The sequence below is a fragment of the Apus apus genome, chromosome 3 (genome assembly GCF_020740795.1).
Source record: "Apus apus isolate bApuApu2 chromosome 3, bApuApu2.pri.cur, whole genome shotgun sequence".
In the NCBI taxonomy this organism is placed as follows: Eukaryota; Metazoa; Chordata; class Aves; order Apodiformes; family Apodidae; genus Apus; species Apus apus.
Window position 1 is genome coordinate 47,378,438 of NC_067284.1, and position 26,752 is coordinate 47,405,189.

The window sequence follows — 26,752 nt, forward strand, 5'->3', positions numbered from 1 at the left end:
TCTGGAACTTCTGCAAGGCATCTTGTTTTAGAGCCTCAAAAGCCCTCAACAGCTAGTTTCAATGAGTGCTACTCTCAAGACTATTACTGCTACTTTGTTCTGTATCCTTACACACGGAATAACTGCAGGCAACCATCAAAGCCCTACTGTCCACTTGCTTCCCACAGAAGCCATCTACCAGAATATTTTCCTCTTTCCTGACAGAACAACCACAGCAGACTGAGAAGGGAAGGCCACTGATGCAATTCTGACAGACTGAGATAACAACCATAGAAATTAGAATTACATAGTCAGACATTTTTGGCTTAGCTTATTTTTCAGCCCCTAAGTGAAAGATATCAAAGCAACAGCCCACCAGTGAATAACCAGAATGAAACAATGAAATCCCAAGACATTTTCATAGCCCAAATACCACAGCAACTCAAGAGCATTTTAGATGGTAAAGACCTGATTCAGCATCTATAACATCAAAGAGAGATTCAAAACGACCATACATTAGTTTTACACACACCAATTTTTCTTGGTAACTTCACTTGCAGTAACTCATGTAGCTTCCTTCACAGTCTACAGCTCAATGTAGCTTCACAGTCTACACAGCTCAAATGAATCCATGGAGCAATTTCAGAAGACTTTATACATTCAAAGTGCAGGAACGAACAGGTTAGAATGACCTAGAACTTTTTAAAATAGCTGTGGAACTATATTTTATTACACTGCAAAAGTGGAATTTGCAACCATTTTAGGCCAGTCCAAGAACTTTGTGAAACATGTAAATATCCTATATAACACTCAAAACTGTTCAGAATTGAGTTTTGTAGATGTCATTTTTTAAAGATGACTTTAAAATAGCCAAGGACAAGAAAGGAGGCCAATACCTAAAAAACAGGACTCCAATGTACACAGTTGACCAGTACATACAACAGCTTCAGCTGCTGATACATTTTCCTGAAAAAGCCTCAAGACAGGTAGAAATTTTAGGTGTGCTTCCCTAATCACAGTTATTTTCAAAGCATACCACCTGAAAGTTCAGCAATTTGTTCTTAAAAAAAGGGATACTCCTCTTAGTCCGACTTCTAAATGAGGTATAATTCATTATTTGCAACCAACTTAATACTCATATTTTGTAAAGGGCTACCTCCAGAAGTAATACATTGGGAATACTAGCTGCAAAGTAGACTAGAATGAATTCACATGGGTGTTAGGTTACAGCTAATCCACCTGCAATATGTATTTTCTCCTCTCAATGGGACTGGTCTCTAGGTTTAAACTGCAGTATTGTTTTTCTACTTCTGCCTCAGGGCAGTTTCTTACCCTGTCGCTTCCATATCTGAACAGGGCTTGATTCTGGGCACTGAAGTGGTGCTTCAAGGGGCTGTGCTGAGTTAAACTTTGGGAAATGGCAAGTTAGGCAAGTTACAGCAGGATGGAAGCACTCAACTACACCATGTGCTGTACCCTAGAAACCAGCTCTGGATGCTGAATGAAAACTTTAACTGAGCTGTTTCACGGGGGCTGATCAGTCACAGCAACTTTTCCTAAACAACTTAAACACAAAACACTGTATGGAAAGACCCATGGAAAAAGAATATATTCGTCTACTTCAAAGCAGTATTTAACACTTCCAAAGAGAAACATGTAAGAAGAGGAGAAGACAGATACCTATGGTCTTCAGACATCATACTAGTATAGGATCACTGCAAATAGAGTGCCATACTAGGAAACAAACATTTAGAAAACTGCTTGGTTTTTTTTATTATTATTATTCATGTGATTTATTAATTATGTGAAGGAAATTTTTTTCCTCTTACCCACTCTAAGTACAATGACTTAGAAATTATACTATCACATCCATTTTGTGTGAGAATACTCTTGCTACATCATTTTGAAAGCAAATGAACTGAGCAACTTACCTCCATTAATGTTTCCCTCAGATTTAATCTTTTTTCTATAAGTTGACCATGTTCCTTGAGGAACGTGCAGAGAAACAAACTGAGATTCTGAATGAAGTTCTGTTCATCATCTTTTCCATTTGAGTATGCAAGTCGGATATTGGTATTTAAAGGAAGCATCTAATAAAAAGAATACAGACATAATAAAAAAATTCCCATTTTATACAGAAGAACTACTCTAACAATTTTTTTTTTATCTTCTGGAAAAGCCTTCTGCTTTTCATGGCATTGCCTCTTTACACAACTTTCTTCCAAGAATGTCTTACAGCTCCTTCATTTCCTTCTTGATCTCAAGATGGACAATAAGGCAAAAATGCAAACAGATTAAAAAGTTCTGATGAACTACACCTTTTTCCATCTATTGTAAGAGCAGTTGTAAACAAGAAAAGCATCTGCTCTAAAAAAAACATTTCCAATTGCCATCAGGCAGCAATGTTCCAAACATGGTTTTTACCTGTAGTAATATTGTTTCAAAACATGACATCATAATGTTAAAACAGCATTAAAGACCTCATCCATAATATTTAGAAATGAGCAAGGAAGTCTCTTGAAGGACACTGGAATGTACACTAATGTTGTAGAGATCTCTGGTGCCTCTTAAGTGATGTGTTGGCTCTCAAATTCTGTCACAATACATTTTCAACATTCTTATCAAGTAGTGATAACTATATTCTTTAAAGTCAACACCATTAAGCTACTGAACAAAGTTTTACACTTCTACTGCTGCCAGCTTTTGTGTGGTTTTGATTGTTCTCCAACTTAATTTTACAAATGCGAGAGAGTCAAGTATTTGCAATAATTTCAACTGTGAATCAAACCATACGCAACAGTCACGCTAAGAACCTGCAGGTTGCAAAACCTGCCAAATACCCAACTTGACCTTTGATGTTTTGAGGAAAAACCTGAACCAGATTAAATTTGCATGTAGAACCTAGAGTATCATCCGTAAAACCTGATAAAGTCATGTTCAGCTGCCTAACACAAGATAACCTTGGCACATGCAAAAATTTGCCTTGTCCTATAGCTCCACTTGAAGCTGGGGAACCGGATACTAAAAGAAACCTGTTTGAAAGAACCTCTAAGATGGACAGACCATCATGACAAATGGAGAAAAAAAATTGTCAAAAAACATTGCATTGTTCACTTCAGGAAAGCTTGTGGGAAAGCTACAAAACCATGTACCTGAATCTGAACTCCTTGGAAGAGAATCATCAAGTTATAGAAATTTAAAGCATAGCTTTAAACTGACAAATGTTTCTATCAGTTACTAAAATTAAATAGCAACTTGCATATGTTAGGTCAGTTTAAGTATTAGGAGTCATGCAGTGCTTGGTTGCCTCTCTCTCAACTTTCCTTAACTAACAGTCCAAGTGTTCAAAAAGCCTCTTAAATTAATCAAAACTCAATGCAGTAGAAATACAGCTGTGGTTTAAAGTAAAAAAATACACTTAGCACTTTCTGATCAATAAACACCATTGAAGAATACTTATCAGGAGCTCTAGAATGAATATATATTTGTAAATTGAACTACGCTCTTACAGAAGTTGATTCTGAGAAATGAAACAGTCCAGAGGTTTATTAAAAACATTACCTGTTTTAACTGCATCATGGTCAACGTAAAAAGTGTTACAAACTGTTCTTCATACTGGCTTACACTGACACCTGCAATCTCTGTGAGGCACTTCAAAGAGACGTTTCGAAACATGGGAACATTTAAGAACTATTGAGAGAAGAAAAGTAGTGTTACATGTAAAACTTTTTTGAAACTTTCTTCAATTTAGGAGCAGTCAATTTCTGATTGGATACCTTGTAGATCAGTGTGCTGATTAACTTGGTCTCAAATATATATCCCAGAGGAATCCAGTTCAGAAATCGTAGCAAAGTTTCCAAAGTCGCATGAACTAAGGGAGCATTTTGGGAATTTTCCTGTAAACAACCATTAGTGTTTATAATATTGTTATGCATGAAGGGAGAAATTATTTAAAATATCATTAAAGTAAGACTCACCATTACAAACTGACACAATTGAAATATCTGAGAGAATTCATTGCACATGCTGTAAAAAAATAAATACAAAGTAAGCATTTCCACATTCCATAAACAATCCTGTATCTACTTTGATCAAAATGTGTACACTCACAGAACAGGTCCTGAAGACCTACACCCATAGAGGCATTCCCAAGCCACCTGGCTTTTACCATTTTCATAGTAATAATGCATATTCTGAAGTACCTTCAAGTCTGTGCCTGCAAATTCTGACTTGAAAACACAAACAATGCTGAATACCTGAGTGTATGAAGCATTGGTTCACAGATGCTACTTGTAATAAGGCAGAAATATCTATGTGTATAAACTAAGTTTGGTATCACCTAACTGTACTGCTTTGAAGAAAAACAAGCAACCCCCTCAGTCTCAAAATCAAATTAGGCAGCTGCAGGTGTTCACTCAAAAGCTCAAAGTGAGAGCAACTATTCAGATGCAAGTAAAAAGTCTGCCTTATTAATTAAAATTTAAATATATATACTTGCCTGTCTTTCAAATGCTTAGCTTTTACTTGAGTAATCTGGCCACTGGAAAAATCAAACACTTCTTCACTCAATAGTTTAAGGATGACCATATTGTTCTGACAAAGGCTTTCACTAGTCCTGCTTGCTCCCACAATATCGCTTATAAATGTTGGCCAGTGCTTTGGCCATTCCTGTTTCAGTATCTGAAAAGTGAAGCATCCATGTTAGACACATATGAAAAGCCAAAGACTTTTTAAGTAACATATAAAACATTATGAATGCTGGCTTACCTGAACAAGAATCATATTCAGTTTCCCAATATACACTTTCTCTTTCTGGAGAAGAGGAGAGGAGAGTCAGGTTACGTGTGACATTGTCCCATCCCTCTTCCTCCCCTGAAAAGAATTCACTTACTTCTACACATGTTGGATCAGATGAGGTCTTGATAATTAGGCCGACAACATATTTTTTAATACCTGCAGAAAAGTTAGAAATTCATTTTCAACTGTAACAGATATTGCAAATGTAGTAATAAATACTTTTGAATTCAGACTCTTCCTGTTGTTTTTTTTTAATAAACATCTCTAAAGAACACTCATGGAGGCATCAGTGTACATCTCTCAATCTGTATGCTACACAGAAAAAAAAGCACCTTTTTATCAGTTCTGCAAGAGGGTATTTCAGATGTACAAAATGGCTTTACACTTAAGGTTTTTCAACAAAAGGAAGAGAGAATAATGATCCTAGAGTGCACCTGTAGTTATTTGCAACAGATAAATCTATCAGCTTCTCAAACGCTGCACTGGTAGCACTGCACGACACTGTGTTGCCAAAGATAGAAAAATGGCACCCAGCACTGTCCAGACCCTGACATTGCAATAGGTACTTAAAAATGCTGCTGTAGAGCTCCCTCAGTGAAATGTATTTCTACCCATTATGCATTTTCAGATCATACCTAACAACTCTAAAGTTGGCAGACATTTTTACTGTCTCACCCAAATGTTTACAATGGCAAGCCATAAGACAAAGAAAAGTCCTCCATTGTCTTTAACCAATGTTTTATTAATAAAAAGTGAATTCCAAGAATAGAGCTTTCTGTGCATTACTCCAGTTTTAATGCCAAGTTAGCTAGAACTGCACAGAAAGCTTTGATACATCACCTTCACTATATGTTAAAGTTCAGTGATGCTCCAGTTTAATTAGGTGCTCCATTTTAAAACAGGAATTCCTATCACAGTATTAAAAAGTGAGACACCATATCAGAGCTTAGCAAAGTTTTCCCTGCATTATCTTACAGGGACAAAACTTAGAATTTTATTCATCACTATAATATGATGCACTTGGATTTGAACTACTGTGCTTTCATGGCATGCGTAAGATGTTATGGATTACTAAATTCCATAAATTGTTTTATTGGGGCTTTTTTATTTAAATTAACAATTTGTTGACTTAGGCCACAGACTGAAAATCACTCATTTCGGTTTTGTTTCTTAAAGAGTTTTCAGCTCCACCACAAAAAAAAACATACACACAAAAAAAACCAAACACACCCCGAAACAAAACACAAACCCAAACACAATGAAAAACACCACACACACACAAAAAAACCCAACCAACCAAACAAAAAAGCCAGCGACACAAAACCTTCAGCAAGCTATGCTGTCAGAAGTTTCCTTATGCTACCTCTCAGCTCCTCCTCACCAATTATCTATCAATTACTGAAGACATGGAAATAATGGCTTTCCAAGTGACTTTTCATCACAATGTACTATCTAAAACCATGATGTACAAGAACATCTCACTTCAAGAAACTGATTACTCCAGATTCTCTATGCATTGCATTAGGTGAACATTACTAATAGCTCTACTTCAACATAGCTCTGACGTAACAAATCATATGACCACACCATGGATTAAACTCCTTCAAACCAGGCAAGCATTTTGTTGTCATAGGGAAAGGTGTCCGATTTGCTATTCAATTTCATTAACCCAAAATCTAGTTTCAATCATTTCTTCAACAAGATGGTCAACTGACACATACATTGAAAGTTTTAGAAGAAGTTGTCACTATGAACAGCCTTATGTTGAAGACATTTTGTTTTCCCCTTGACATTGTTCTACATTTTTAAAGGTTTCTAAGACTTTACCAGAATTCGTCATTTTCTTGCATTTCAGGCCTGAGCAACAAGATTAAAAGAACCAGTTTGGTAATTGCATTCTCATGAAATCTGGAAAAACTAGGTCTAGACTTTGAGCCATTAGATACGTACTAGACTGGAGCTGTTCTACAGGTAGTGCCAATTACAAATTAAACTGTTAATCATTATCAACTGGGATCAATTGACACTATTCCTGAAAACTTATCATCAACAAAATAAATATCCCTAGGTAAAAGCTACTACCAAACACTAGCACTAGTCTGACATCACAGTCATGCTCTAGTATTTTAAAACTAAAAACACACTTTGATGTAGCATTACAGTAATTCATAAATGAGACGTGAAAGCCCCCAAAATAGTACGGAAATAGGCTTGCAGTGCCAGAAACTAATTTTAACTGCCTGCCAAACCACTAAGGGAAGCTTACTGCTACTACTCTGCATTTCAAAAAGGAATTAAAACCTGAGTATTGTTCTTAAGACTTCCGACTCCAAAGCTGTATATTTTCCATCTTGCTCCATCAATAGTATTATGCTGTTTATTTACAACTTGAATGCTATGCCACCATTGATCTGGCCTTCAGATGAGCAGATAAAACACAGCTCCTCAGTTTCAAAGCTTGTCCACTGAAAAAAAATTGTCACCACAGCTCAAAAGACAACCTAAAAAGCCTGCTGGTTTTCACAGGTCGTGCTGCAGGCTTCCATCCAGTGAATAAAGTAATATTCTTAATCCCTTAAAAGCAGAAGCTATCCAATTCTCTCTACTGCCTTTTTTTTTTTTGCTTAAATGGCACTTTTTAACTCAAGTATTGTGATTTTTGCTCCATATTTAATTGTTCATTTCTTTATCATTCCATAGGAAATAAAATTCTCAGTAGAAGAAAAAAGCTCTAACTTCATATGCTTACAAAAATCAACGCATAAGTTAGTAAGCACTTTTTAGCAGAAAATGCCCAAAAACTGGTTGAGAGTAGCAGTCCACTGGATTTGCTCAGATCAGTGTGTTTTGAGAACTTAAGTTCTTAAGCAGGCATGGGACACACAAGCCACTCAAACAGTGCCTAGATCTCCTTCTATCACAAAAGCAGCTGAAGAAGTCTCAAAGACAGCAACAACACAACTGCCAAGTTTAGACTCTTCACTGAGCCAAACAGGAAGAGACATTTTCCTAGAAAACAGACCTTCCAATAAAACAAGGGGAAAAAAAAAAAAGGGGGGGGGGGTGGGGGGAGGGGAGGATGCAGAGGAAAGACTATCAAAATACTCAGGACACAAGTAGCATTTTTCAAGGACCACCCAACATTACAAGTATGCTGATCTCACAACAACCAACCAAAGAGAGCAGTTTCCTTTCCAAAACTTAAATTGACACAGCAGTGGCAGTCCTAGCACATGCTCAAGAACTTGTTCAGAGACACTGTAAGTAGAAAAATAGTTACCAAAAAAGGTCAAGTTTCAAAACTGTTTTGAAACAATATTCTGCCAGCTTACTTCCATGAACCAGTTCACTAAAGGCCCAGAGAAGCACCAGTACTGGCTTAAAGACACTAAAAAATGCACAAGTTAGCAACACCTGTTCCACAGCAGCTAGTAGCAGCTCAACCTAGCTCCAACTTCAAATTGAGTTCTAATTATCAGAAAGGCTGGACATCATCACCATCAGAAGTTATGGACAAAAAGTAATTCAAGGCCTTTTAGAAAGTTTTAGGGTATTAGACAGGGCAGTGCTTATGTGAAAGTTGCTTCTCTTCATATAGTCAAACAAAGTAATATTGAAACACTTTCTGGAGGAAGTGTATGGTTAGAGCTGGATTCACAATATCCAGCATTAGGAAATTCTGCAGTCAAAACTTGTGAAGTGTGAAATATTCTACAGTTTAATCTCTGGGTGTAGTTTCAGAAGCAATTATTTCTCACCTAGGCTGTGTAACCTGAGCACCAAGGAGCTCCTATCATGATCCAATAAAGGCCTGTAACCATGAACGCACCCCTGTAGACAAACTACTTCTTAAGACAGGAAAAGACATACTTTTATGCAGTTACAGAATCAGAATGTTAGGAGTTGGAAGGGACCTCCAGAAATCCAAGTCAAACCTTCCTGCCAAAGCAGGACCACCACAGAATCTAGGGCAAGTCACTCAGAAGCGCATCCAGATGGGTCTTCAAAGTCTCAAGAGGAGACCATCACCTCTGGGGGCAGCAGTGCTCTGTAACCCTTCCGGTAAAGAAGTTCTTCCTCACGTTGAGGTGGAACCTCCAGCGCTCTAGCTTGCATCCATTGCCCCTTGTTCTATCACAGGGCATGACTGAAAAGAGATTGGCCCTTCCTTCTAGACACCCACCCTTCAGACACTTATATACATGAATAAAATCCCCTCTCAGTCTTCTCTAGACTAAACAGCCCCAGGTCTCTCAGTCTTTCCTCGTAAGACAGGTGTTCCAGTCCCCCAGTCACCCTCACAGCCTTCTGTTAGACTCTATGCAGCACGTCCCTGGTCCCTCTTGAACTGGGGATCCCAGAACTGGACGCAACACTCCAGCTGGGGTCTCACCAGGGCAGAGCAGAGAGGCAGGATAATCTCCCTCGACCTGCTGGACACACTACAAAGCGCCAAACACGTAACAAGTGTTAAAAATTATTGTAACCTGTGCTGCACATACAAGTTTACATTATTTAAAAATAACAAATTATCCATTTATATTAAATAAGCATAAATGAAGCAAGTAGGCAGTATAATGCAGCAAATTCACAGTATTTTGTAACCAAAATTAGAATTTCAAATCCTAAAGCTGAGTTGTCTCCTCCAGGGATGTTTGTATGCACACACATTTACACTAAACTGTTTAAGTAGTCCCCAGATGTGGACAAAATATCATCTTATTTTTAGTCTTAAGAAACAATGCGTTCCCATATTGTCCCAAAAGTCATCTTTCCCCATTAGTGGTGAACCCAATCAATCCATTATCTGTTCGCTTTTCAGCAGAGGGGAAGAAAAAAAAAAATCTAATTTGTGAAAATGCTTAAAAAGGGCATGGAGCTTGTCTTCTCCCACATGCACAGAAGTGCTGCCATTTAGCTCACTCCCCCTTCATTAAAGAGAATCAAAAAATATGTCTTCACAAAACAGGCCAAAAATTTCCACTACAATATCTAATCACTCCACAGAAAAATCTCTTCAACCACAGCTTCCATCACATCAAAAGCTTTACACTTAAAGCCAGGACCTTTCTATGAGCAACTAAACTGCACCTCTCTGAACACTTTTTTTTTTTCCATTCCAAAATGAGGAAAAGTTGTACAAGCAATTCAGGTTTCATAATTAAGTGCTTATCTATTCCAACTCAAAACACTCCAGACAAGCTCACTCTGTTCACAAGAACATAATTTAATTTCACATTACAGGGTTAATGAAATGTATCACTGAACTGGAAGACCAAGAAGTCTTTATTTCTAGGCAAGTTTTCAAAATGTAAAAGAAAATCCTATTGAGACCATAGCACTTTAAATCAGGTAACATCCTTTAAAAGCATTATTAAACAATCAACTCTTCAGAGTATCAAAGGTTAAAGCAATTTAGTATCACCTCAGTCTGAGAATTTTTACTTGAGAATGAGGGTACAATACTCTGCATATAAGTGAATTGCACCACTGCATGGGATGCTCTGGAATATGCCTGTCTGCCTTTCACTAAAGCAGCCTGTCAGGCTTGAATGAAAACCACATTACATCATTTGTACATATGTAACAGCAATCTAAAGCATTCTCTTAAGGACTCAATACATTATAAAGAGCAAGTCTACCCCATTGTTATGGTCTACTACTAAACACGTCTGAAGGCTGAGTATGCAAGGCCAGGCACCTCACTTAACTGAATTTTACCAGTTTTGTGTTCCATAAATTCTACTTTTGTCTATATAACCAGGTGAGCAATTGGATCAAACTGCTAACTCCAAAAACAAAAAAATTCACGAACAAGAGAAAGCAGAGTAACCACAGAAGTATTTTAGAAATTTAAAATGTTTCCCCCAATACTTGTTTTAGGATTATGGGAAGATACAGACACAGTGCATAAAATCCTCAACCTTCAAAATCAGTGACTCCTGAGAAACAGAAGAAACTTTTTACAAGTTAGAAAGAAGGTAACAGGACCAGAAGAGCTCAGGACTAAAAGCTATGTGAAAATGAAAGCAAACTTAAAGAGTTTCAAATCCAAATTACACATCTGAAGAAAACATTTTCCTACTTTAATTTGTAATTCCAAGCTGGAAATGAAAACTTCCCTGCATTCAGACAAAAGTGGTAACAAAACCCTGGCTAACCTCAGGGCTCATCAAGTCACTCTGATGTACATCTTGAGATACAACTAGAAAAAAAGAAAAAAAAAAAAAAAAACAAACACCACCACAAAAAAAACCCAACAACAAAAACAAAACCCCACAACAAAAAAGGCCCAACAACTCCGAAAAAGGTTAGAGTTCAGGCTCTGTAATGACATCATATTATTTCTCAAAAAGTTTTTTCATGCAGGTCGTTTCAAAACCTTTCCAATTCACTGACTGATTCTGCTCTTAAGTTTCAACTCTTTAGCACTGCTATTGCTACAAAGAGAAAGCAGTATTTTCTCACAAATTGATTTAGTTTTATCTCTTAACAAGAGATTTGTCAGCTGTATTTATTACACAAATTAAATTATATATCTTAAGTTTTATAAAGATACAAAGTAAATTTAACTCATTTATAACCTGCATGAGTTGCTTTGTTACTAAGCCTAACTTTTGTTGAGTTTCTGATTCCTGTGCTCATATTTTACTAGTTACAACAGGAAAATCCCATCAACTAAAAGAAAGACTGGAATCAGAATCAAGGAAACCTCCATTCAATCAGTCGTCTTATCTTTCAAGTAATCCAACCATCTGAATGAGCTCTGGAGCAGTTTTTTTTTGTACCAGCCAGTACCAACAGCCAAAAAAAACTCAACAAAATAACCCACCACAGACCAGACGAAACTGGATGAAACACTGATTCTCCCTACTACACCGAGATCAAGATGGATCAAATGACACAATACTCTGAACATACTTGGTTCCGCTTCTAGTGAAGTACAGAAGAAGCCAGACAAGTAAAAGCCAACTAACTCAGTTCCCCGTAAGTGTGAGGGTAGTAAATTTTGCAATTTTAGTCTGGCTCTGTAAAGAGATTTTTTTTTTTTTAAGTTGAAATAATGACACACATTTGTTAGGAAGACTAATTTCTTTCCTCTGGGATCTTAAGTACAAAAGTCAGGAAAAATAAGAATACTCAAAGTTGACTGCACAACTACAGACAGTAACTGTATTTTGCATTGTAATGTATCAAGCTACAGTTACTGCATCTTCTCAAGACTAGAGGAACTAGTCAAACAGTATTACCATGCCTGCAAACAGTGAAGTAGCAAAAAACTAAAACACCAACTCAAATACATCAGTTCCACAGTTCATTTAAGCCAACTATCCAGTATTATCTTGACATCTTGAGAATAGATAACATTACTTCGAATTACTGAACCATATTCTGTTCTTGGCACTTGTTCCATTCCAAACTAACAAGTAAGCCTACCTCTCTGACATCTAGTATTCTACTACACCCCACTTCACCAGCAGTCAGTAAGTAGTAAGCTGAGTAACTCCTTCACATTATTGACTCCTTCCTTACTTCCTGCATTGCTCCCACCATCAAAAACTTTAGGTTAACAACTTCCTGATGCTGAAACTAAGTTCTTATCATCAGGAATACTCTAATTATTAAAAGCATACACAAGACCTAATTTCAGGATGCCCTTTTAGTTTCTCTAAAGGACATAGCTGTGTTTGAACCTTAGTAGAATTTATTCCCTTGAAGCCTGCAAGTCTGTTTCCAAGAGCAGACTGAACATAAAACCTTACTTCCACTTTCAAAAAAAGCTAAGCTTTATCTGTCAACTGTTAGAAGGGAGGGGAGATGAGAAGAATAACAATCACAAAAATACAGAAGTGTCCCTCTACATATTTATTTCCATTGACATTTGCAACTACTTTTTATTCAATGTAGCTTCGGAGCCTAAGCACTGGCAATAAAACCTAAAAGCACATCTTAGCATTGTCAATAAAAGCTCACAGCAGAACACGGCAATTTTTAATAACTTTAATGAATTCCAAAACCACCTTTTAAGTAAAAAGCCACATATAAAGGGGTGATAACATTCAGTGTCAAGAATTTAACGTAGATGTGCTTAATTTTCTCAAGTCCAAGTTATCATGACTTGACTGAAAGCTACATGAACAAGCACTAATCCTGTACCATAGAGGTATCTACATTAACTATAGCTACAAGGGAGGAAGAGACCAAAAACCAACTGAAGTCAAAACACAGCATTTATTTTAAGACTTCCAAATTTCTTGCAATGACAGAAGGCTGGGATTTGCCCTACACTGCACTTCCAGTTAGACCAGTTTAGCTTCATATACTACACTTACATGAATTAAAAGCAGACTTTATAGTACCTCATTGCCTAAAAGAATGAAAGACCATTGATACGTAAGACTGTGCATTTAGTGTTTCTTTTTTTACATAATTATGACTGCATACAATTTCAAAAAAGTCACATAAATCTACACATACTTCAAGACAGACTACAGTCTATCAGCAAAACAAGTGTTGGCTGCATACACAGCCCAGACAGGCTCAAGAGAGAGAGCCTCCTGTGCCAAGTACATAGAATCAAAACCTCTACCTCAAGGCCACGAGCCAGCTTCAGAAGCTGCCTAGGGCTAGACCACTTCAGGTAAGTCTGGCCCATAGGTCAGTACAACACTTAAGAGATGATGTTTCAAAACTCTCAGTCACACTACCTCCCAACCCTCTCATGGCCTTTACAGAATTTCAAGGGCTCATTGAGACCATTAGAACAAAAGGGAAAGACAAGGTTTCATCATCCAGAAAAGCACAGATGGTCTTACAACATGATGAGAAGTTACTACCATAACTGTATTTGAAGCTGAAAATTACTTACATGGCACTGACATACTAAATCTCAGTTAATATACAAAGTTAAGAGAAGACAACAAAAAGCCCTTCCCTACCTTCACACTGGTTCCTTGGAAGAATCTTCCACCTTGTTTTTATCACATTTTCCAAGATTTGCAGTCCATAATACTGAAATTGGAGAAGAACAAGATGTGAGTACATTACTGTAGGACTAACTAACTTTCAGGACTCTCATTCAATCAGACATTCACACTTAACATCTAAGACTTCAAGATTATTAAACTAAAAATTTTATTAAAGATATGTCTATTCACCCATTTACTGAGGTTTCATGCATTTTTTTTTCTTGTTTTATTCTTCACTATGCTAAGTCCTGCTGTTTGATCATGCTCACACCAGGAGGGGGGGGGGGGAAATAATGAAAAGCCCTCTGGCAGACAATTTTGGCTATCTGGAGAAGAGAAAGTAGCAGCCAGATATGTATCTGCATCATAAATGACTGCTCTAATGTTCAAGAATTAACACAACCAGGCTCCTAAAATATTTAGCAGCTTGGATGGTCTCAAGCTTCCTATCGTTCCTCTAAGAGCTGAAAAAAAAAAAATTTGTCTTAGCATCATACGTTCTGACACTGGCACTTTCTAAAGAGTATTTCCCAAGCTTCACTGGTGTGTTACTTTAGGAACAGCAAGACAACCCACAGGTTTTTTTAATTTAAATACCCACCCCAATATGGCAGCTATTTCTACTATTTAAAGATGAACTTTTGTGCTCAGTCAAAGAATAATAAAAATGCGAGTAAGTTCTTTGAAATCCTTTTACCTTTCAGGAATTCTTTCCTATGTTCTCACCCAAAACCATTATGTTTGCAAAGTAACCAGTAAGGCCAGTCCCTCTGCCCATTTGTCCCTACTGTCAACTCACAGTAACAGGGAAAGACGTTTGTGGTTATATGATCGAAGAACTTTAATATGTAAAACCCCATTAGCATGAATAGACAGGAGAGAAAAGGGGATGAGGAGTTTTGCATTTACTTTATCTGCAGTGGATTAAGAAGAAAAAAATACCACATCAATGCCTGAAAGGTAAACTCAAGTTTTCACCATTAAAAGTTTGGCTGAGAATAAGAGTTCCTCTTTAAAATGGTTAGTTGTTATACAAAATAGGATCATTAGTATTTCAACCAAAGGGATCATACAAACTTAAACTTAAAAAAACACAATGTAGACTGTCCCAAACTACATTGTATTAAGATTAAATTTTTGCTGTTCTCATCTTAGCATAACCTGCTTCCCTTTGCTCTGTCCAACCTAAATTCCCACAAGTTTCAAGTTTATATCCTGAATTGGTAAAATATTCTGTCATCTTCCAAAATCTTGGGTACCAAGAAAAATTATGCACTAATGGATAGTTGGCAGGGTACCTTTTTCTTCATGGTCAGCAGCAAAAGTTTAACAACTAGATTTTAATCTATAAATGTACTTAATTACTACACACAAAAAGCAAAATTAAGTCCAAGGAATGTTCATAAGGGAAAACATTCTTAATCAAAACACTTCACAGAAAGTGACTTCGTTCAATGCTACAGGTTTACAGACACCATCTGCACCTGATCCAGGCTCACAATACCCAACATACTGATAAAAGCTTCTATGTTGAAAGTACGAACACTGATACCAGACAGTGCTAACTTTCTTGAAACAGACCTAAAATCTAGTTACAATTTCTAGATTCTACAGGCATATGTATTAATAGTCCTTTTAGGTAACAGTCAACCAAAAATGTTAGTTTTGCTTCCAGGCTTTTTTCCACAAGTCAACCTACTTGGCTTTTAAAGAGGAGAATGGAGAGTCTAGTTTCATTTTACAAAAGCACTAGATGACCAAAAAGAACCTAAAAGAAAATCCTGACAAACTAAGGACAAACCTCATCTTTTTGTTTCCCCACTTGAGATTTCCAAAAAGGACAGACAACTCTAGCAATTTGCCACACCTATGCCTCCTATCTAATATCTAATTCAGATTTGTGTACCTTAAGCCATGAAGAGGTCCATGCTAATTAGGATTCTACTCATTCTTTCATATATATATTACTTTAATTCTGCACTCTCTTAGTCTTGTTAATCTCTTTTTCAGTACTAGTATGTCCATTTTTCCTAACACTCACACGTGAAATGGAATGGCAGCAGTAACAAAGCCACTGTATGCAATCTGCACCTACACTCCTTTCTTGCTATACCACTTTTGAAAGCTTCATCAGCCTGCCTGAACACTCTACAAGGGACTGGGGTCTTTTTGTTTTGTTCTTAAGCCTTATTTGATTTGATGGTTCTCACTTCTGGTATTTCCCTGATAACAAGATACACCAAGCCCAAAAAAAAAAAAAAAAAATCACTGACACTAATTACAAGTTTTGCCATCTGAATTATCAGAAGCCTGCTCTTAAAACCAGCTATAGTGACAGTGTATGCAAACACATTTAAACTGTGCATAAATTAGAGATCTTTCAAATGAATTTGCTCTTGATTTCTAATTGTCTAATAGCAATTCACTGCTCAGTTATGAAGATGAGGGACAGGTAACAGCAAAGACTGGGGAAAAAAGTATTAAATGATCCCTATGGTAGAAATGTCTATGGTACGCTTATTACTTATTCTATGCACCAAGTCCCTTTCCCTCCCACCTCCCAAGAAACAAAAACAATTGATGAACAGAATTCAGTTAAAGGGAATCAAAAGGGTAGACCTTGTGGAGGCCTGCCGTCAAAGCCTAGCTGTGTCAGTTGCACAGGAAGACACCCCTTTTCTTCCTATTACAAGCAATCAACATAATGGAACATTATGATTAATATCAGGTAGTGTTAACAGCTTTAATTAAAGAAAAAATATGATTGCATAAAAGCCAAATGTCATAGTGCATAAATTTAGCACCAAATAATTTGCAATTTATGTAAATTGAAGAATTCTTTACCTGTTGCTTTCTTTCTGTTCCTCTAATCATCTCATTTTTCACAAGACAAATTTGAGTTTTTAAAAATACTGTTGATAAATCAACTTAAACATTAGTAATGTCTGTCAGTATAAAAAGCAAAGTTTACCAGGCAAGCAAACAGGCAAACACTGTTACTTAAAGGTTAGCACTTTGAGGAAGTTCTTTAAACTGTTTTCCCCTAAACTTCACAGAACAATGAAAAAATTGAACTGCTTCATGAATACCGCCTGATTTCAGAAACCACCCAAACACGATTATTTTCTGTTCGAACACAGCGTGTATCAAGCAGAAAAACATGCATGTCAGTTATTTGAGATAATCATCAAACCCAAGACAGTGAAAACACATTTCGATCAACTTCTTGGTTCAAACTTCAGAAGCTGTAAGCATTTAAAATTGTAGCAAAAAACTAAATGCTGCCCCTTTTTAGTCTCAACCATGGTGGATTTAAAATAGCAGTACAAAGCAAGCATGTTCTGCGTATTAGTGACGGCTAATCTCATACTAAAATGAGTTTGGGGTACTTAACTTTCACTTATTGTTCAAAATCTTGGCCTAATAAGGTTTCTATTTTGTCTTTAATACACCTAGGGACAAATTCTCTCCTCAGTTACATGCACATGGCTCTCATTATGATCAGTAACAGCCAAGCATTTATCCAAGGACAAAATGTGGCTCTAGGAGACTTTCGTTACTCAGATGTATACAGACACAAACCGGTCTTTGGAACTGGCATTATGCTTGTACGTGCCTTGACAAAAAACAGCCCAGATTTACAATTTAGATCTACCTTTAAAAAAATATATATATAAAAAGGAACTTGTCAATGTAAAAGAAGGTTTAAATATTTTGTCCACTCACAGTTCTTGTTTAAAGCCAGCTTTGGTAACAAGACAAAAAATGTGGTTTGAATCAAGAAAACCTATGGCTAAAAATGAGATACCTTCCTCAAAGTTTATGAATGGAAGAAAGAGGAAATCTAAATAAATAAAAGTTAATTTGCTTACTTTGGTATTCATGTTCTGAGAGAACTCCAAAATAGTATCAACTCTTGTCCACGCATCAGGATGTTCTTTTAAGTGAGTCAAGACTTCCTGTGCCATTCTTTGCTAAAAGCAAGGTAGAGTTTAAAAAAAAAAATTAGTATTAGATTATTTAAGAATTTATATACTGTCAGTGAATACATTTATATATAACACATTTTAAATCAGTTATGCAAGAGTTAGGCAGAATTCAATTAGGCGCAACAAGTCCCTTAAACCTCCTTCTGTATGGCAGTTAAAGTTTATTAACAACTAAATGTCAAAAATGCCTTGATGCAAGACAGTCATTTACTTACTTCCACTCTTCCATATTGAATCATGAATCTACACCAGCAGAGAATGTGTGAGAGCAGCACACGTTATAGGAAAAACTAGTGAATGAAGTTTTCTCCCATTCAAAAAAGTAATCTAGACAAAATTTTATTCTAGGGCACCCAAACTTCCTTGTTCACCTGGAAGCGCTCACATAAAATGCTAGCTTTAAGGAATATCTATCATGTTGCAAAGCTGTTGAAGTAGGCACTGTGACAGCAAAGAGCAAAACACATCTCCAATCCCCACTTCTCAGGAAACCCTTGATGTATCTAACAGCTTACAAAACAATAGTAAAAACTACTGGGGGGAGGAAGGGAGTTGGTCATGCTAATGGTTTGTTCTTCCTTGGGACTGACATTACCAACTACTTTACTAAATACTACAGTTTCAGTCCCTTCTAAAGCCTCATCTGAAGCCATTAAAAGTCTGAAACAGCTGAATCCATTTCAATGAATCAATTTTCAAAAGCCTAGATGTCCGTAAGCAATTTTTTAGGGAGCCAAATGATGATACCTATTTCCAAAAAAGCAGTGTACTGATTAAGTCCTGCTGCAACTTGTATTATCTACAAGCATCAGACACTGTCTTCCCAACAAGATGAGCATTTTACATCACAATTAACAGAACTTACTTCATTCTTTCACTGCACTGCAGAGCAAATTCAATGGAGTTAAAAAACAGTTAAAGCTTTACTTTAGGATTAACTTCAACAGTTAGAACTTACTACAGCTATGCAGATTTCTACTCTGCTACAAGAACATACTTGAGCTAATCAATTAGTCTAAGAAAGCATGTTTTTTCAGTAAGACAGAAACCCCATCAAGACCCAGAATCTATATATACACAATTCAAGAAGCAGACCAATTGGGTATGGAATTTATCAAATTAAAATAGAAAACTACAACAGTAAAGAGCAAGGATGTCTAAAATATCAGGACAATACTGGCATCCCTACATAATACAACTGAGCACAGTGAAGCAATTCCCAGTCTGATACTGACTTTGACTAGATATAGAGAAGTTCCACACAAATACTCTGTGTTTAAGTCCAGAAGCGGCACTGTAACTCTCACAGTATGACACCAGAGCTTAAAAAAAAAAAAAAGTATCAGCACTTTTGATGCAGAGGGAAAGAACAGCGGGACTACTTCCAGGTTGAACCTGGTTGTGTTTCTATACCAGTTTCCTCAGTGCCTCTAATACTGGTGACATATCACAGGATCAAGTTTCAACTCCAGCAAAATAGAGAAGCTGAATATCCTTTGCCCAAGCACTGAAAAGTTTGCTCTTGCACCCGCTAACCCCTTTTCCAGACAAATTCCTGTATTTTCATAAAACCAGTATAAATTTAACAGTAATGTTTCCTCAGTCTCACTGTGTTGTTGCTACCAGAAAGAAAGCAGTTAGTAAATAATCCTTCTGGACACGTGAAGGTCTAACGGAACAATGAAATTAAGAGTCTGTGATGAGTCTAGGTAAACATACATGAGTTGACTGAAGTCCCCTTACTCATGTGTTGCACTGGGGCAGGGCTGGAGACATCCCGCTCAGAATACACCAAAATAAAAAATAATACAAAATATTAAGTCTAGGACAGAAAAGAGCTTCTTTTTTGCCCAACACAGATCAGCAGATAAAGAGTTTGCATGCAAAGGTAAGAATTAAGTAGAAGTACTAGGAAAGTAAATCTGAAAGCAAGTTTGGCATGGGCCATCCAGACTGCATTCTAAGCCTGAATTTTTTACCCTAACATTACTCTAATCTATTCCAGGCAAACAACTGTTAGTCTCCCAATTTTAGTATTTAGTGTCCTCTACTTCTATTATTCCTGTCACCCTTTAAGTCATAATTTGAGCTGACAGGCTCCACAGAGATGCATTTTTTCCTGCAGGAACTTTTAAATGCCTTAGAAGAATTAAGAACTCTCAAGAGTCACTAAAATACATTTCCACCCTTGGAAACAGAAAAATAGCAAATCTAACTCTCAATTAAGTGACACATATTAGTACATATATTTAAAATAGGTTTATATCATCATTTAATTTTGCCAGTTAAAAGCCACCTCTTGAATTTTGCTTCTTATTGTAGTAATTTTCTAAATACCAGAGATTATACCCCGCTGTTTTTAGCAAAGTAACTTCTCACAATACCAGAACAATGGCAATTTGATCACTGTGTTTACTGTTAATCCTCTACTCTAGTTATAAACCTTCCCAACTTTTTAAACTCTATTCAAATGTAATACTATAAGCACCACCTATTTTGCAACAGATCACTTACAAAACAAGCACACAGAAGTCCATACTTTTAAGGCAAAAGCTACAAGCAATCTTCTGTCACGTGATCATTTAAAAAAGCTACAGCTAGTAACCGTATGAATTTGGGAAACTCAAAAGATTTCAAACAGCAGCAAGGTATTTCAGAATCTGTAGGAATTCACATTAGTAAGTCCTACAAAAAATGTATGTATTTTTTAAAAGACACAAAAGAAGTATAAGCAAGTGTATTATTGTTTATTCTAACAGCTGGAAGTAACAGAAAAGCATCAGCTACCTTGTCCAATTTTAATTCACTCCTTACTGTGGTGCAGGAATATCTTAGTAAGATATGCCTGACACTGAAAATCCCAATTTAAGCATGAACAATTAAAATTTACCAGAAGAGGAACTATGCCAACACCCTTGTAGCAATACTTGCTTTCAACATTTAAGTCTTATTTCCAAAATAGTTAAAGATAAAAGCAATTCAAGATTCACTATCAAGACAACATACGCAAATGTGCAAATGCACACATTCCCCCAGTTTAAACTTAAGACTTCACAATCTACACAAAGTCCAAAGAAAACCAAAGAGTGCGAAGAACCTGTGCAGGCAAAGAATAATGGGGGGGAAAAACAGACAAGAAAGGACAAACTCTTTTCTTAAAAAGATGTGACATGGTTCTCTGCAAGTATAAATATTGTAATAACACCATTAAAGTTTTTCTTTCAAATACAATCCTTCAGTGAAGCCATGATTAAATTTGTGGCTTCACAGTCCTGCCTATAATAGTAACAGGCAAATCAGACCTTCCTGAAGGACTAAGTCAGAGAAGGCAAGCTGCAAGCACAAGTGTCCTTAACAAATTGTACTTGTTCATACTTTTCAACAGCAGAAGGCATGCTAGAAATTAACATACACTAAACTGAAACTTTTTTAAGTGTCCTTTCCATGTTCATTACATTAGGCTTGTCTTTAAACCAGGGCATGTGAATTACCAGTGATACTCCAGTCACTAGCTAAGTAAATTCACTAATATTACTAATTTTTATTGAAGTGAATTATGTTGTTCAACTGATTTGTCACTAGGTTAAACATGGTCAACAAACATAAGTTCTAAATCCACATTACCTGTGCACCTTCTCCATGGTACAAGCAGTTCACCACATTATCCAAGAGATTGATATCCAGTTTCTGGTTAAAATCCAGCAGCTGACGAGCTGCATGGTCTGCTAACATTGTCATAATTGCTGGCATAGATTACTGGAAAAAAAAATAAAATTGATCCATTAATAAATTATTTTAAGATGTAGCAGTAAAGCAAGTGCATCAACTTAAGCATCTCATTATGTACGAAGATCGACACTGGCAGTACTAGATAGCACTGAATACAACACTACTTCAATTGCTGAGCAACTACCAAGACCAACTATGAAAAAATCACACATCACCATCCCAACTAAATTCTCAGGGTCTTCAGCAGATACAACATATAGTAAGTGTGACTAGTGAATGGGCTGCACTATCAGCAAGCTAGAACTTATTTCAAAGCAGGTATCAACCCCTGTCAGTCCCTAAGTATGTGTAAAATACCTAGTATCATTACAAACAAAACCCACACTAGCAATCTCAGGTGCATTTGCAGCTTGGGAGGCCAACACCCACATTTAGAAGACCAGTTCTAAAAGCTTTTAAACAATTGGTTATGGAAGTGAAAAGTGATTTACAAACACAATAAAAAATTAGCCAGAGGGCAGTTTTCAAATCCTTGGGGGGAAAAAACAACTTACAGTTAACTATGCAAGTAAAAAATTAGCACTGAAACTAAGAAAGTTGACTCAATGCACTTTGAGAGGATTAAGTAAGAGGACTGTTAAGTCAGCAGGTTACTCCATGTACCACATTAGATCCTTTCCAACTGAAATGGAATTCTGCTGGAGGTTTCAGGTCCCATAAAACCAGCGACACATGCATTAACTCTTTGTCCTAGATATAGCAGCCTCAGTATTATGCAAAGGAAGTCAGGTGGAGTGTGTGTGATTGTGGATGTGCATGTGAGATGCTTACTAGCCAGAGACTGGTACAAGATAAAGGCAATCATAAAGAGCAAGAAAATAAGCCAGAAACCACAGAATTGTGAATGGTAAATTATACTAACTTTTTCACACCACCCCCCATGTTGGAAGCACCTGATCTAGGTCATTTCCCTCTTCTCACAGTCACTGGCAACTGTAACATATTCCTTCCCTTTCCCCTATAGCAGCTCTGCCATTTTCTCCAGTTTTCAGAATCTTCTGTAAAGCTACAAGTCTCTTTTAACAGCCGGAAGTCTGGACAAGCCAGAGATCACTCCAAAAGTTACACTCAAGCTACCCTGCATCCTCTGAAAGATACAATCTGAAGCTCTTACACCCCCAATACACCCAGCCAACCCATTCTTTAGAATAAGCTAGAAGTCAGATACACTCCAAGTAGCTTCATGTCCAAATATGAATTTGTTTAATGCCTTACATATTTATGCTCAAAAGTGAAGAGCAAGACAAACCTGTGCCTCAGCCCAATTACTAATCAAGTTAAATCTTACAGTAACATACAGGCAAGGAAAATCTTTTGTTTATAAAAGCTATTTGCAAGTAGCGTCAAGCAATTTTCTTTACTTCTATAGAGGAAGACATTAACTTCAAAAAACAAACTTTTAAATTGTCTCTTGAAGTAAAAAACCCTCATTTAGTTAGTATTACTACACTAGCATAATGATTTTGAGAGCTCCACCTCAACAGCCAGTCTTTTTACAACATCTACCTGGAAAAACAGAAGGAAATAAACACCAAGTAAAAACAAAAATAAATTGAAACACTCCACGTCTGTCCTTTTTTGCCCCCAACTTCTAGAGTTCTCAAAATCGCGAAATTAAGTATGGAAGCAGGAAACCAAATAGCAGGGAATCTTGACTTGATTATTTTAACTCCGGACACCTAAAAATTTAATCTCGCAGAGGGGCAGCAAGCGGCACTAACAGGAGAAAACTGCACCAATTAATACCCTCTTCAGCTCAGAGCGGTTAACAGTCCCACCAGATACGCGTGCTTTCAGGCCCGCCCCTTTTTATTCACATCTGGCCTCCATGGCTGAGCCGGGAAAGCGGTTTTCAAACTACAGCTAAAGTCGTAAACCAGCCGCTCCTCAGGTGGGGCCGTTCTTTGAGGATTTAAGCCTCTCACGGTATTTCATGCAGCCTTAAGAGCACAAACGAGGAGCCACGTGACCAGAAGTTATTAACCACATGGAAGCAGAAAGGAAATGTTTTCAATAGGGCCCTTTGCCACTCCCAACATTATCTTCAAAACGACCTACCTCCTCGGAAACTGAAACACAGAAATGGCGGCTTTGTGGTCAATACCAACTGCAATCTACTCGACTTCCTACTCCTAACAATGTACCCTACATGGAAGCTTATAATCTTTGATTTACTATATTCCTATACTACTTTCCCTCACAGTGCCTGAACTCTAGAACAGGCTTTAACCTCAGCTGTAAGAATCATCACGAATCAACTCGACACCGCAATAAGTGGGGAAATCGAAAGAAGAGAAAAAAGTTTTCTAAAAAAAAATCTCAACTACAACACAGCAAGAATCTGACATCTACCGAAGGTCAAAAGAACTGCATTTACAGCACTGTTTACATAGCTATCCCAACTCTCGATGACCCTGGACGTTTAACACAACAGTTAGATTATTATGATACACCTGATTCATTTAAGCATACAATGGGCAGGAATAACAGCACACATTTTAACAGCGAGAAATGCAAAGTATTCACTACGAACCCTAGAGCACCTTCAACCCAGCTACCTAAATCTCATTGGGGGAAGCGATTAAAAAAAAAAAAAAACAACAAAACAACGAACCACCCTTGGAGTCACTTTGCCCCATTCCCAAGCATGCAATTCCGCTACTGAACACAACTGAATCGCCACCCCACTACCCTCTTCCAACGAATTAGTTGCATCACTTGTAAATTCCTCCAGCTGTACGATGCGAAACGGAGCACACCATCAACGCATTCGCATTACACCAGCAACCCCAACGAAAACGTTCCCTTCCCCTCACACACGTGTGCCCCAGCGTACGAAGATTAAAATAGCCCTGCTCCGCAACCCTCCGCCTGCCCCCACACCTCGGAGCATTCATTTTTTTTCGGCACGGCGGCCGCGCCCGAAATAACACACCCACCCAGCGCCGAGGCCTTTTCCCCTTGCTCCTGCCGCCGAGCCACGGCCGCGCTGCTCCCCGGTGCAGGGACGGGGGGGAAGGGGGGAAAAGAACCAGCGTGGCGGAGAGAAGAGGCGGCGGAGCCCCCGGGCCGGCGGGCGGGCCGGGGCCCCGAGGAGCTCGGCGGGCCGGCGGCGGCGCAGCCCGCCCCTCCCTCCCCTCGTCCCCTCCCCGGGCTCCCTCCCTCGGCTCCAGCCCTGCGCTCTATACAGGGCCCCCACGTGATGCAGGCGGACGTTTCAATACTGCTGCACAAGACACACACACACAAAATATTTCTGGAAACTTCCAGTCCTAATAATTTACAGATTCTGCGTCCCAGCCCGCTCGGACCCCAGCAGCGGATGCCCGGCCCTCCCCGCCGCCTTCCCCGCAGCCTCAGCCTCCGCGCCAGAGCTGCAGGCTCCCCTCAGCCGCTCGGCTGGGCCTAGGATGCTTCTACCCCAAAGCCCCGGTTTAAACGCACCCCCGCGGGGTTTCTCCTCGGCGCCTATGACGCCTCTCCTCCCGCAGCCCAGACCCTGCGCCCCCCGCAGGGGCCCAGCCGCGGCCGGGCCCCCTCCCGCTCCCCCGCACCGCGCTCCCCCCTCCGCCCCACACAGACCGGCCGACCGACCACCCCCCCACCCCCTTCCTCCCCGCTGCCCAAGCGCTTGCTTACCTAGGTGTTTCGTACAGCCTCCTCCTTCAAAAAGTAGCGGTGGGTGAGCGAAGTTTCTAACCACACGCCAAAAAAACAAAAAATTAAAAAAAAGAGACCACCAAAAAACAGCCCTCCTCCCCGCTCCAAGGGAAAAAAAAAAAAAAGAAAAAAAAAAAGGGGGGGGGGGGTGGTGGGGGGAGGGACAGACGAGCGCACCCCCCTCCTGGCCGGCCTGAAGCACCGGCGCCACTCCTCTCCGCCCCGCGCTGTCCCCCCGGCAGCAAGCGCACCCCGGCCGGCCTGCCCGCCGGGCCCCCGCGGAAACCGGCCGCCCCCCGGGCGAGCGCTCCCCTCCGCCCCGCGCCTTCCCCGCCCCGCAGCAGCAAGGCCGCCCGCCGCCGGGCTCGCCCCAGGCGGGTCACGCTGCCCTCCTCTCGCTCAGGGGAGGAGGAGGAGGTCGGCGAGGAGCTCTGGCCTCCCGCGGCCGCTGGTAGCGGGGGGTCAAACTTCTACCTTCCTCGTGGCCCTGGCTGCGGCTCGGCGGGGCCCTGGCTCTCCCTCTCCCGCGTCGCTGGCTGCCCAGGCCCCGGCCCGTGCGGCTGCCCCCGTTGCTGCCGCCCTCCCCGCGGCCCGGCCGGCGGCTCAGTTCACCCCCATTCCCACCCACCCCCCCGGGGCCTCGCACTAAACTTCGCCCCCCGCCCCCAGCTGCGCCGGCGGTTCCCCCTGGCGGGCTCCCCTACGAGCAGGTCGCACGCACGGCGGCGGAGGCAGCGGCGGTAGCAGGGACTGAGCGCGGCGCCTCTCCCCCCTCCTAATGCCACAGACTCGGAACCGGCTCAAACCGGTTCAGACTGGGAGATTCCATCTCGGTTTAGTTTTCAGCCCATGGCGCCGCGGAGCGTTTGGAAACCTCGGGCCTCCGCCCAACCGCCGCTCCCATTGGTCCCGAGCCGTGCCGCCGCGCCAGCGGCCTCCGCGCCGATTGGGCAGCTCGCCTGTCAATCTGCCGCGCGCCTCGGCGGGGCGGAGGGAGCCGACGGCCGAGGCGGGGGGGGGTAGGGGCGAGGGGCCCCGCCCCCTCTCCAGCAGCGCTGCGGGCGCCGCGGGGGGCGGGCCGCTGCCGCCTGATAGGCCGGCCCAGCTGTCACTCAGGGACAGGCCCGCCCGCCGTTCACAAACCGCGCGCGCAGGGGCTGCCGTGCGCCGGTTGGTCGGCGAGGCAGCGTGACGCGCGTGCCTGAGCGCGGGTCTCGCGGCTGCAGGGAGGGAGAGGAAAGGGGAGAGCGCGGGGGGGCGGGGCGGGGCGGGGCGGCCGTTGGGAGGTGCGGGCCTGGACCTGGCGGGTGCGCTGGTCCCTGAGGAGGAGGAGGGGCAGGAGCTCTGGCCTCGGCCTTCGGGGGGGCCGCTGTGCGCCCTCCGGGCCGCGTCCCGTACCGCCGGGGCGCCGCTCCCGCGGGGGCGCAGCCATGAGTTGGTGGGGGGGGGGCGGCTGGCCGGCAGGGCCCTGCCTGAGGAGGCGGCGTGGGGCAAGGGCGGGCTTCGCCTCGGGTCCCCTCAGGAGCGGGCAGTGAGCCCACGGATGGGGCGCTGCCTCGGTTTCCTGAG

The 26,752-nt window shown here is 40.3% G+C and overlaps 1 protein-coding gene across 4 annotated transcripts in view; it reads right to left on the minus strand.

Annotated features, from left to right (window-relative positions):
• The window catches only part of XPO1 (exportin 1), a 38,944-nt gene extending 12,898 nt beyond the window's left edge, over positions 1 to 26,046 (minus strand). Inside the window, exons 1-12 of one of the 4 annotated variants that reach the window (XM_051614590.1) lie at positions 25,905 to 26,046; positions 25,163 to 25,218; positions 21,359 to 21,490; positions 17,618 to 17,719; positions 13,716 to 13,788; positions 4,871 to 4,932; positions 4,747 to 4,791; positions 4,478 to 4,659; positions 3,957 to 4,005; positions 3,756 to 3,875; positions 3,541 to 3,669; positions 1,911 to 2,069 (exon numbers count right to left, since the gene is read on the minus strand). In XM_051614590.1, coding sequence (XP_051470550.1) covers positions 1,911 to 2,069; positions 3,541 to 3,669; positions 3,756 to 3,875; positions 3,957 to 4,005; positions 4,478 to 4,659; positions 4,747 to 4,791; positions 4,871 to 4,932; positions 13,716 to 13,788; positions 17,618 to 17,719; positions 21,359 to 21,484 — 1,047 coding nt within the window. In that variant the 5' untranslated portion in view covers positions 21,485 to 21,490; positions 25,163 to 25,218; positions 25,905 to 26,046. Of the gene's footprint in view, positions 1 to 1,910; positions 2,070 to 3,540; positions 3,670 to 3,755; positions 3,876 to 3,956; positions 4,006 to 4,477; positions 4,660 to 4,746; positions 4,792 to 4,870; positions 4,933 to 13,715; positions 13,789 to 17,617; positions 17,720 to 21,358; positions 21,491 to 24,462; positions 24,625 to 25,162; positions 25,297 to 25,657; positions 25,763 to 25,904 lie in introns of those variants that run through there. The other 3 variants (XM_051614591.1, XM_051614589.1, XM_051614592.1) reach the window with 3 other exon arrangements.
• Between the last annotated feature and the right edge of the window lie 706 nt (positions 26,047 to 26,752).